This window comes from Nomascus leucogenys, chromosome 11 (assembly GCF_006542625.1).
Source record: "Nomascus leucogenys isolate Asia chromosome 11, Asia_NLE_v1, whole genome shotgun sequence".
Lineage (NCBI taxonomy): Eukaryota > Metazoa > Chordata > Mammalia > Primates > Hylobatidae > Nomascus > Nomascus leucogenys.
Genome location: NC_044391.1, coordinates 108,403,616 through 108,416,424, shown reverse-complemented (window position 1 = coordinate 108,416,424; position 12,809 = coordinate 108,403,616). Strand labels below are relative to the sequence as shown.

The 12,809-nt window shown below is 41.3% G+C and overlaps 1 protein-coding gene across 3 annotated transcripts in view; it reads left to right on the top strand.

Moving 5' to 3' along the window:
• MASP1 (mannan binding lectin serine peptidase 1) overlaps positions 1-12,809 on the top strand; it is a 75,606-nt gene that overhangs the window by 17,630 nt on the left and 45,167 nt on the right. For all 3 annotated transcript variants that reach the window (XM_003256630.2, XM_003256628.2, XM_003256629.3), the window contains exon 3: positions 11,706-11,883. In XM_003256630.2, coding sequence (XP_003256678.2) covers positions 11,706-11,883 — 178 coding nt within the window. The remainder of the gene's footprint in view (positions 1-11,705; positions 11,884-12,809) is intronic.

Below are 12,809 nucleotides of genomic sequence, written 5' to 3'. Positions count from 1 at the left end.
CTTGGGGGAGTCATGTCACCTCCCTGGACTCAGAACTGTCTCCCTGAAGTGCATTCACTACATGACTGCCATTAGGAGCAAATAAAATAGAGAAGGTAAATGTGCCCTGTCAACTGGAAAGTTCCACATAGAACAAGGAATTATTATCATCATCATTTTTATTACTTTTTTTTTTTGATGGACTCTCGCTCTGTCACCCAGGCTGGAGTGCAATGGTGCAATCTCTGCTCACTGGAACCTCTGCCTCCCGGGTTCAAGCGATTCTTGAGCCTCAGCCTCCTGAGTAGCTGGGATTACAGGCACCCACCAGGACTCCCAGCTAATTTTTGTGTTTTTAGTGGAGACAAGGTTTCACAATGTTGGCCAGGCTGGTCTTGAACTCCTGACCTCATGATTCACTCACCTTGTCCTCCCAAAATGCAGGGATTATAGGCTTGGGCCACGGTGCCTGGCTGATTATTATTACTCTTTTTTTATGGCCAAAAGACTTGAGCCAGGACTGGAGCATCAACCTCCAGAACCTCTCATTTGAAGTCAACTTGAGCTTAGATCTGCTAGCTGTGTTATTTTTACTTTACGTGGCTTTCAAGAGCTTCTGAAGTGCAGCACACACATGCAAACACATACCAGATGCCTCCTTCGTTTCTAGACCCAGGTTTCTATCTGGTATCAGGTGCCTTTAACCTGCTTCTACTCAGATCGCTGACTGAAATTAAAGCTGCCTGGTGAAGTAGCAGGACTGGGCCATTAACCACTGTCCCAGCAGCTGGGAGTGATGGACTTTCTGTGAAGGTGAGCTCAGGAGTACCAAGCCCGTACAATGAGCAGGAGTCGGCCCGGGGCTGTCAGTGAATCACTGGCCTACCGTTCACGCATCTAGAAAAATCTTTTGAAGCACAGCAAAGTAAAGAGAGAAATTCCTAGACTTAATGCTATCTTCTTGTGGACAGAAGCCTTTAGAGATCCCTCACTTTGCTCTGATCATCTTTCATAACTAAAGAGTACCCTTTTGATGTCTCTCATCCCCAGGACTGTTGGAAGTCTTTGTAAAGTGCAAGGAGCCAAACAGCTAATAAGCCACCTGCCAGAGGAGGAGGCTGAGCTGGGAGGTCTCTCTAGATGCCCTTCCAGCTCTATCAGCCTGGGTTGTGAGTCCTCGCAAAAGGGGAAACCACTGCTGATGGCTTCGGCGAGATTAGGAAAGGAGTGAAATGGAGAAATAGTATCCAGGGACAATCTCAGTTTCTTAATGTTCTCCAAATGCATGAAGTGACCCTTGCCCCACTAGCTGGGAGCCAGAACGTGTCATCTCAGTTGGTGGATGGATCTCAGCAGTCCTGTTTTTCTCGTTGATGTACTGAGTGCCCAACATATCCTGGGCACTTTTCTGAGTGTTTTATGTATATCACCTCCCATCCTATTTACAACAGTTCTGTGATATAAATATGATTATTTTCACTATTTTACATATGAGAAAAACTATATACAGAGAATATTAGTTTCCTAGGACTTCTGTAATAAATGACCACAAACTAGGTGGCTGTTTAAATTGTTAAATTTCTTAGCAACAGAAATTTGTTCTCACGCAGTTCTGGAGGTGAAAAGTCTGAAATCAAGGTGTCTGCAGGACCATGCTCCCTCTGAGGGCTCCAGGGGAGGATCCTTCCTTGCCTATTCTAGCTTTCTAGAATAGGTAGTCGTAGGCGGGCAGTCTTTGGCACTCCTTGGCTAGTGGCAGCATAACTCTAATCTCTGCCTCTGTCTTCACATGGCTGTCTTCCCTCTGTGTGTGTGTCTGTGTCCAAACTTCCCTCTTCTTATGAGGATACCAGTCACTGGGTTAGGGTCCACTCTAACCCTGTGTAGTGTCATCTTAACTTGATTACATCTGCAAAGACCTATTTCCATATAAGGTCACATGCAGAGAAACAGGGGTTAGGACTTGAGCATGTATTCTAGGGGGACACAATTCACCCTACAGTACAGAGAGTTTAAGTAATTTTTCCAACATCTAATCGTTGGAGAAGATCATATAAAAATGAGGTGCCCGAATAAGTAAGGGGTTGCATCCTAAAGAAACAGAAAACCTAACAAAGTGAAAACAATTCACAATTTGACTCACTCTTGAGAAGTCAACAAAGGGCACAGATGTTCTTATTGCAACCTTTCTTGAACATCTAAGATCTATCTTTCTTCTCTTTTTCTGTCTCTCTCTCTTTCCTGTCCTTTAGGTCTTCATGAACTCTAGACTAAGAAACTCTTCTCTCTCCCCTTAGCCATTCACTTACACCCACCTACTCACTCCTTGGACTTCACAGTCACAAAAACTATCCCCTGACATGAGACCCTCCCTGCCATACACTGCCATATGTGAGTTTTAGGTATTCTGAGTTTCTTGATATTTTCTCAGAATTTTACTTTTCACCTTATTGTTTATGAAGCAAAGATCTCTTTTTCAACTCTGTTGGGACCCAAGGGCTAGAGAAATGAGAGGAGGTGACAGAGTGCGAGGAGTTCCCACGCCATGTTCTATGATGAAGGGAAGACACGGTGGGAGGAGGGTGATAGCAGATGAATGACCTTGCACTTCCAGGCTAGTTTATTGCCCCTCCTGTGTGCTCCCCTTGTTTGTTGAGTTGAATTAACCGATTTTATACCATGGGGTGGAAGCTAGAGGGAAGCAGCTTTGAGCTCAAGTTTCTTTTTAAATGTAAGAAGAGAGGAGAAAGAAAAATTACCTATAGTTCCACTAACCATTGCTAACAGTTACTCTAATTCCTTCTACTTTTTATTTTCAATGCATACTTTCAACATAGGTATAATTATACCATATATGCTATTTTTTCTGCTTTTTCACTTAATATTGCCTCCTAAGAATATTTCCATATTGCTATAAACTCTCGATTAATGTGATAATTAATGGCTGCCTTGTATTTAGAAGTTAGTACTAATTTAACTATTTCTCTAGAAAAGGATATTTACAGTATTTCTAATATTCTATTATCATATGACTGCTATAAATATCTTTGTTTATAAAAGGTTTTTTCCACATTTGGAATATTTTTCCCTAGGTTATATTCCCAGATATGGAACCAAGAGATAACTTTCAAAGTCAAGGATAATCCAAAACAGCCTGATCTATCTTGGAAGATACTGAGTTTCTCATCCCTGCAGCTGATAGTGAAAAGGTGGTATGATATTTGCTAGGGTGTGGTAAAAAGATAGTAGGTTAGACTAGGTGACTTTTGAGGCGCCAGAAACCCATGAGATTGTGGTTCTCCAAATTTCAGTTTACAAACGTCAGCCTGTTCTTTGTCCCAAATCACTTTCTTACTTGCTATAAAAGTTATCTATTGCTATATGATAAACCACTCCAACACTTAGTAGCTAAAACAACATCCATTTTGTTTGCTTATGATTCTGTGGCCAGGCGTTTGAGCTGGGCCCAATGAGATGGTCTTTTTGCTGGATTAGCCTGAGGCCCTTCATGCAGCTACAGTTGTTCAGAGGCATGTCTGAAGCTGGAAGGTCAAAGATGGCCTCAGTTGCTCATCTGGTAGCTGATAGTGAATGCCAGTGAATTGGTCTAGACATTTTAATCAGACGGTTTGTCTCTGCCCTATGTGGCCGCTGAGCCCTGGGGCCTCACAGGGCTTCTTCAAACAGTTGCCTTAGGGCAGTATTCTACATGTGGAAGTGTTAAAGAAAAAATTATTCAATGACACTTGTTAAAGTGTGGTAAGGCAGACTTTATTCAGGACAGGAACGAAAAGCATAGGGACCACGGCAATGGGATTTCGCAGTGAGGGAGAGAGATTGGGCTCAATTTTGAGTATAGCATGGGCAAGTGGGGATTTATAGCCGGGGAGCATGGTGGTGGTCAGTGGATGTTAAATTACTAAGGGGAAACATCAGGGGTAATGGGGGTTCTAGCTAAAATGACCTAACAGGATTCTTGCTGATGACAGGCCAAGATGATCGGACAGCACCTGTGGGGATGGTGGAGGATGAGGATCCCAATTTGATCTCTAGGGTGAAAAGATTTCAGGGATGGGGCGTTCTTGCTACACTGATTCAGTAAAGATTTTGCTAAAACAGTTTTACAAGGAAGTACACAGATGAGTTGAGGAGACGTTTCAGAAGCCTGACTAAAGTTTGGCTAAGCAAAGAATCTTTGTTAATAGCTACAAGGCCCCTTGAGGCCTAAATTTGGAAATAGTATACTGTTTTTAATGTATCGTATACTTGTTGTGAAAGCAAGTTAGGCCAATCAATGAGCAGTGAAGTTACATTGCAGAATTATCTGTGTGCAGAAATGGAAGAGATTATTGTGAATAATTTTTGCAAACAATGCATTATTATCTATCCTAGGAACAAAATAATTCTTGTCCTTTGCATATGTGAAATGTGCTTTTGCCCCTTCTCTCAAAGTTTTATCCCATTAGCCATTCAGGCTTGAACTCCAGGACCTCATGATCTAAATCAGGTCTAGAGTTAGATGACACACAAAGGTATAGCTCTTGAAGTATATCTCTTCTTGATCTAGAGATCTCTGAACCCAAAAGAAAAGTTATTTGCTCTCCACATGCTCAATATCTCCTTGTCTTGGTGAGAGAAGAATAAGATAACCACAATAGAATTTCCATTGAAAAATGGAAAAAATGAGAGGCATATAGCCATTACTGCTCCACAGTAATTCTGAAATTTAGCCAGGCACATGTTGCCAACTCCAGATACCAAGAATGTTCCTTAATTAGAGCCCAGTTCTGCTTCCTCGGAGTGGTGAGAGTGGATCCCCAGTCCATTGCTCTCTGGGAGTGGTGAGAGTGGCTCTTGCCTCTGATCTTGACTCTGCCTCTGGCTTCTTAGCTTTGTCTTCTGAGACATTCTTTCCTTACTGTAAGAAATGGCCCGTGTTTTTAGCTGAGTAGTCTATTAAGCTCACTTTCTGTACATAGAAACCTGAGACTCAGGAGCCTCTTTTCATTTTGAATTGCCTCAGTCATTTCTGGTCCAAGCAGATATAGCTCCCTTAAAATCTTTTTGGGTCTCCAGTGTAGCAGAATATAGTTCACTCCACTAGATGAAAAACATATCCACAATTCTTTTCAAAATAGGCCTTCCTACTTTGAAGGGCATATCAGGGTGCTATAGAACAATGCTCTTAAGATTCTTAGGTGCCTTGTGGTCTGGCTGATAGGGAGTACTAGGTACTGCCTTAAATCTTCTAGGTCTTAACAAAATGATTCTTACAGTCACACCATTGATTTGACATTTAGCCTGAAGCCATTTTTGATTTTAAAATCTTTTTTTTTTTTTTTTTGAGACAATGTCTTGCTGTGTTGCCCAGGCTGGAGTGCAATGGCATGATCTCAACTCACTGCAACCTCTGCCTCCCAGGTTCAAGCAATTCTTCTGCCTCAACCTCCTGAGTAGCTGGGACTACAGGCACACACCACCACACCCAGCTAATTTTTGTATTTTTAGTAGAGATGGGGCTTCACTATGTTGGCCAGGCTGGTCTCAAACTCCTGACCTCGTGATCCACCCACCTTGGCCTCCCAAAGTACTGAGATTACAGGTGTGAGCCACCACACCCAGCCTTAAAATCCTTTACTAGTAGATAGACTGTTTTCCAACCCAGCTAGTTCTGGGCCCTCTGTATTTCTTCTAAGTTCTGCTCACATATTGAATACTTACTTCTTCCTGAAGTACATTGCCATACACAACCAGAAGTACACACTGACACTTTCAACATTCTGTCTAGAGATCTCCTTAGCCAGATATGCAAGTTCATTACATACAGTCCTTCCTTTCTTTTCTTTTTTCTTTTTATTTTCTTTTCTTTTCTCTCTCTCTGTCTTTCTCTTCCTTCCTTCCTTCCTTCCTTCCTTCCTTCCTTCCTTCTTTCTTTCTTTCTTTCTTTCTTTCTTTCTTTCTTTCTTTCTTTCTTTCTTTCTTTCTTTCTTTCTTTCTTTCTTTCTTTCTTTTTCATAGACAGAGTCTCGCTCTGTCCTCTGTTGCCCAGGCTGGAGTGTAGTGGCACGATCGTGGCTCACTGCAGCTTCAGCCTCCCAAGCTCAAGTGATCCTCCCACCCCAGCCTCCAGGGTAGCTGGGACTACAGGCACATGCCACACCACCACACCTGGCTAATTTTTGTATTTTTTGTAGAGACAGGGTCTTGCTATAATGCCCAGGCTGGTCTTGAACTCCTGGGCTCAAGTGATCCTCTCACTTTGGCCTCCCAAATTTCTGGGATTACGGATATGAGGCATCACACCTAGCCCATTACATACATTTTTCTACCTTCTAAGTTGCCGCACACAAGTTTTGCCAATTGATTCACCACTGCATTACTCAAGTGGTCTGTTTTAGACTCCTATAGTAGTCTCTTCACTGTTTTTCTAGTATTTACTTGCTAGCCAATCCTAAAACTGAAGCTTCATATTTTAGTTTTTTGTTACTGCAGCATTCTACTTCTGGTATCAATAACTATTTCAGTCAGACTTCAATCAGGAAAGCAAAGTCTTTATGAGTAATGTGAGATAATGAATATTTATGGGTATTAGAACTCATGTAATTATAGAAGGAGCTGGGCAAGTAAAAGTTAGGAATGGGGAGTTAAAGGATTACAGAAAAGGTCGCCAAGCAGTTCTCTTAAAGCCCTGGCATGGGTGGAAATATTGGCATCTGCAAGGGAATCTGATAAGTCAATTCTACCTAAGGGGCCCAAGTGCAACTATGAAGGGGAGACTCGTGGAAAAGGGTCTCTGAGAAGCTGTTGGCTGTAAGCAGCTACCACCTCTGTGGTTTCACCTGAAAGTATCTGGTGATAGGCATGGGGCACTGTTGGTCATCAGAGCCAGTAATTATAAAGAAGAGCCGGGTGCAGAGTAGAGGAACGTGAGAGCAAGTGAGGATGTATTGGACACATCTACACATTTCTTTCTCTGTATGTGATTATAAAACAACCTTCAGTGAGTAATGACTATTGCCTTTCAAACTTGCACAAATTCCTCTTTTGGCCAACTCTAATCTAGAACTATACAGGGAAAGAAAGTCTGGGGAACGTAGCTCCCAGATTAACTAAACTGGCAACAGGGTAATCCAGCATACTCCCTAAATGTCTCCCTAAATTAAGTCTGCAATGCTCCTCAAGTTCCCTGAGCAGATTTCAGAAAGGCTCCAGGAGATAGCTCGGGAACATTGACAAACAAACTCATGAGGCATTTGGGTTATAAGACAGCCTTTGTTTATTTGCCTAACGTCTTAGAGGAGCACTGGCTAGGGAATCAGGATGCTGCAATTGTGGACCTGGATCCACCACTCACTAGATTCATTTATCATGAGATTCATTCACCACTCACTAGATTCACCAGTCGCCTTGCCCAATTTGTTCAAATTATCTGGGCTTCAATTTACTCATCTATAAAAGGAGAGCAATCCCCCCTGGGCTGCTTTCTCTACACATTACTTTGAGGAGCCAGTTGGTAGATGTCAATGCATTTGTTTAGCTGATGTAATGAATTTATGGACATGCAGAGAGCAGACATACATAGCAAGAGTAGCTGTCCTTCCATAGAGTAGCTGTCCTTCCACAGAAATTTGGCCAACCCCTGCTGCCCTGCCATAGTTTTTGCCTAGCAGGTTTGTGCTGTTTCTGCCGAGGTAGAAAACTCATGGAAACCAAAGCCTCTTGGCTTCTCCTTTTCAAATCTGCCTTCCCAGTTCTCTGTCCTTAACAGAGCCCCTTTCTGATGCCAGGTAATGGGTAGTGGAGAGGAGCAGTTGAGACTTGAATACCCCAGGCCTTCACTATTTCCTCTCCCTACATACTCTACCCACACCCTACCCTCCATCCATGATTTCTACCTGCCTAAATTCTATTCATGTTTCAGCCTCCAGCTCAAAGACTATTCTCTTCTTCCTAAATGTTTTCTGATTCCCCTCAGCTGGATTCAATCTTTTCCATTCCTTAAACCCCCAGGGCAGCCCATCTTTGATTGCACTTACCATACCCTGATAATACCCCAACACATACACCTTTGAGTACTTATCTTATTCTTCTACCAAGTATCACATTCCTAGAGGCAGGAAACTTGCTTATTGAGCTCGTATAACAAATAAATAATTTTTGGCACCCTTCACATTAAAGTGTAGACAGAACTTAGTACACACATATTTGGTGAATTGAGTTGAAAGAAAACAAATTGAGGACATACAGCCACATGTTGGTGTCCTAAATAACAATAGTCTGTAAGGACATAGTTGCCCACAAGAAGAAATAGAAAAATGAAGAGTTTATTATTCGCAGCCACATGGGTCTCCATCATTATGAATGTTTTGTCTTCACTTGATAAGGTCCCTCCATCATGTTGATATGATGATCTCTGAGAGGGGACAGTCCAAATAGAAGCTAGGTCTCAATCTGCCTATATTCAGAGGTAAATGATCTTTATAGAACTCCATATTCCACAGCAGAGGATGCAAATATTAACCAGGACCAGTGACCCCTCTGTTTAGGTTATGACTGGAGCTGTCACTGAGCCACATCCTCTCTAAGAGACAGTCCATGCACCCAAGATAAGGTTTCAAGAGGCCTTTGAGCCAGGAAAATTGTTTGGCCAAGTGTCTGTGTCTTTAGTCATGTACTCTCTGGGTTGGTGGGTTCTTTTCTCTCATCTCAGAATAGTTCCCAAAGCAAAACTGATATCAGAAAATGTTCATGTTATCTCTCCAGCCTTGAGCAAGTCACTTCCCCTCTCTTGACCTCTGTTTCCTATAGAAGGAGGCAGATAGAAATAGCTCTTAAAGGTCCCGCCCAGCTCTGATATTCCAGGACTCTATTCTGAGCTGCAGGCTGAATTCCCAGGGCCCCAGGCTACTGGTCTTCTCTTCTCTGCTTCTAAAAGGATGTATGGCTCAAATTTTCCCATGGGCCTCAGCTGGGTCATGCTTCCTGTTCTCTGGAATACTGTGGCTCTGCAGGTGATAACCACTTATCTGATTTATCTGCCATTATGAAAAGGTCCTTCAGCCCAGACATTACAAGGAGGGAGGTCATTTATCACAGACCCTCAGTAGTATCTCCCTAATCCAAATGACCAGTGGGTTCACTTGAAAATGTTCGTGTCCCAGTCACTGCAGAACCCAAGAGGCATTGGGGATACCAAGTTCCAGAAAGAAGGCTGTGTAGCTGGAACTATTAATGCCCAAGGCATGACTATTCATTATTAACAAATTCAAGTTCATCCGCAAGCAGTAATCCTGCATGTGTTAAAACTCCTGCTTAACATCTTCTGGTTGGTTTATATAATATATGACTATGATGATTTTTTAGAACTGTGTTAGACTATGATGGCTACGATGTCCGAATTGGAAAGGAATCTAGAGCTCAGCTAGTCCAAACCCCTGTTTTTACAAATGGATAACTGAGAGCTAGAAAGGAGATGGCCCAAAATGCAGAATACGGCAGTGTCAGGAACAGGACCCAGGACCTCCAAGTGCCAGGTTCCTATATATCGTATTACTCCAAAGCAGAGGTCACCAAGATGGTGTACTCTAGTTCATGCAGTTACTCACAGAAGAATCCCTTTCCCAGGCCCTCATTCTAAATCTGTTTAGCTTTTTTTTATTAAGTTCTAGCAAAAGCAGTTTAACTGGTTTCTAATTCATAGCATATTAAAAATAAGCAGACAGAATATTACAGTGAATAGGCTGATAAAAAGACAGGAAATAAAACATGACATAAAGAAGACTTCAGAATTTCAGGGCTTTATAGTCTGGCAATGTTTAATGCCAGGTCAAGCAACATTATGCAACTCAATATCCTCAAGATTATCACTTTAATGTAGTATCACAGTGGTTGACATTCATAACAATGTCCCTGGATCACCAAGAAAGGGTTAGCATGTTTCACTTGAGAAAGTGGGTACTTCTTTAAAGTACTTTTTTTAAAAAAGTGTTACACCAAAAAGAAAATTTTTAGTTATAGTTAGGTAAAGCTTTGGCTATCTGGAAAACTGAGTCAGACAAAATAACACAGCAGCTGGGAGGTTCAAGGAAGTGACATTTCAGCTGTGTGCAGATAGGCACATTCTACAGTAACAAGACTGGTGTGAGTTCGGCTGGTATCTGCAGAGAAGAGGAATAAATAGCAAAGCCATGATCTCATCTTCTGTTTACACTTCAATTCCCAAAGTTAGTGATTAATTGTACTTGTGTTTTGTTGCCAGGGCAAATTGTTTTTCTTTGAAACTCCCACTTATTTTAAATAAATAAACCATTAGTTTCAAAACAGAAGTGTCAAATGTCAAGATATTTCTGACATGCTAAACTAATGAACAAAACAATGAATTCATTAGAAGCTACTAGAGATAGGCAGCCTTTGAGAACTTTTCTCTAATGACTTTGAAAGGCAGCAGGAATCATTCTTGGTAAGAGATTTTTTTCACACATCTTGGCTAAAATATTAGTCCAGAGGTTGCAAACACAAATACAACTTAAAAGAATTGGATTAGGTATAAGATAATCGAATAGGTATGTCAAGAATTCATACTCAAATAAGTATACCAACTAGCTATCATACAAAGCTTCCCAAACTCCTGTCTCACATAAAATCAGCTTTAAGCCTCCAGTTTAGGATCTCTGCTTGGATCACAGGGCCTCTGGCTGTTCCAAAGAAGGGAATTCTTTTAGCAAACAGGCATGTTTTTTGCATCTAAGTCTTAACACAAACATGTACACACAGAGATACACACTCAAACTATTTTTGGATGATTCCAATAAATAGTTTCTGTATTAAGACTGCCTATTAAACATTAGTTTTCATTACCTGACTTTCCTGCTTAAAAGTTTTCAGTGTCTTCCACTTACTCACAGAATTAACGGCATTCAAGGTCAACCATAATTTACTTTCCATGTATCCTTCCAAGTACATCTCCTCCTACAATCCCCACAGACTCCCTGGCTACTCACTGTTCACAGAATGGGGCTTGTACTTTCAGTTCTTGTAAACAAATGTTTATTGGATAACTACTATGTGCCAGGTCCTGTTCCATGCACTGAAGACACATCTATAAAGAAAATGAAGTCCTTCTCTCCTGCAGCTTACATTCTAATATGGATCGTTTGCCTGCTTTGAGTGCATATGCAGTGCTTCTGCTTGTGTGAAAGCATTTGTCACACTGTGTAATACCTGCCTGTGTCTGTGTTCCTCAATCTCAACACTGCTGTTGTGTGCACAGCACTGTGTCTGACTATCTCTCATCACCTCATGCTTTGCTCAGCAGTAGGCACACACTGGGTACTCAATGAATGACTTATATTGTGTACACAGTTTCCATTCTTTGGAAATGTGGTAAATTCCTGTTACGCAGAGAATCTGTCTGCGAGGTTATCTAACTTTTTTAAACTTTCATATTGAGTTATTTTTAATAAATAAGCCGCTTGGTTATTGACAGGAACAACAAATATCAAGCTACTTCTAATGGAACTAAATAAGATGAATGAAACTGATCAGATGGCCACATTGAATTAACCTGTAACGCGTCTTTTCTCAAGAATCCTTAACCTCCTTTCTTTGGGTTTCTCAGGCTGACTAGCCTACTCTTGGGTGGCCCCTTCCTTTTTCTTTCTAAAGATAAGGACATAATCCTAGCTGGGAAACTGCTCATCTTGTTCCCTTTCTCTTTGACCTCAAAGGTAGAAACTGAGGACCAGGTGCTGGCAACCTTCTGTGGCAGGGAGACCACAGACACAGAGCAGACTCCCGGCCAGGAGGTGGTCCTCTCCCCTGGCTCCTTCATGTCCATCACTTTCCGGTCAGATTTCTCCAATGAGGAGCGATTCACAGGCTTTGATGCCCACTACATGGCTGTGGGTAAGTTGGAGAACTGACTCATCCTCAGGTCTCTCTCTCTCTCTCCGAAGATGAAAACTGCCTTGTGACCTCCTCTCCTTTACGATGGAAATCTGTGTGTGCACTTACTGCATTTGCTCTATCACATATCTATCCATCTATCTACCCTCTATCAATCAATCCAGCAATTCATCTTTTACAAAGTGTTTTAATGTAAATTGCAGACATCAGTATACTTCTTCCTAAAAAATTCAGCATGCATATTATTTTGCTAGAGTTTCATATTTGTTCACAGTATTTTTTCTTTTTGTGTCAAATTGACATAAAATGAAATATACATATCTCATGTATACATTTGTTGAATTTTGAAAAATCTATATTTGTGTGTAACCCAAACCTCTAACAAGACATTCAACTTTACCACCAGCCCAGAGGGTTCCTTTGTGTCCCTGCCCGGTCAATCTCTGCTCCCACTTCCCTTAGAGGAAACAACTGTTTTGATTTTTTTTTCTGCTATAGATTAGTTCTTGCCTCTTCTAAAACTTCATTTAAATGAAAACATAGAGTGTATATTTTGGGGGTGAGGATTCCTTTACTCAGCATAATGTTTTTGAAGTTAATTCATGTGTCGCATGCATCAGTAATTTGCTCCTTTTCCCGGCAGAGTATTTTTCCATTGTATGAATATACTAAAGTATGTTTACTCATTCTCTCATTGATGGCTACTTGGGATCTACCCACTTTTTGGCTCTCACTAATAAAGTTTTTATGAACCTTCTTGTGCAAGTCTTCTTGCAAACATATGTTTTCAATTCTACTGAGTAAATATATAAGAGAAGAATTGCTGGATCATAGGATAGGTATATGTTTAGCTTTATGAGACACTGCCAGACCTTTTCCAAAGCAAATATAACATTTTTTATCTGTCCACCAATGTATGAGAGTTC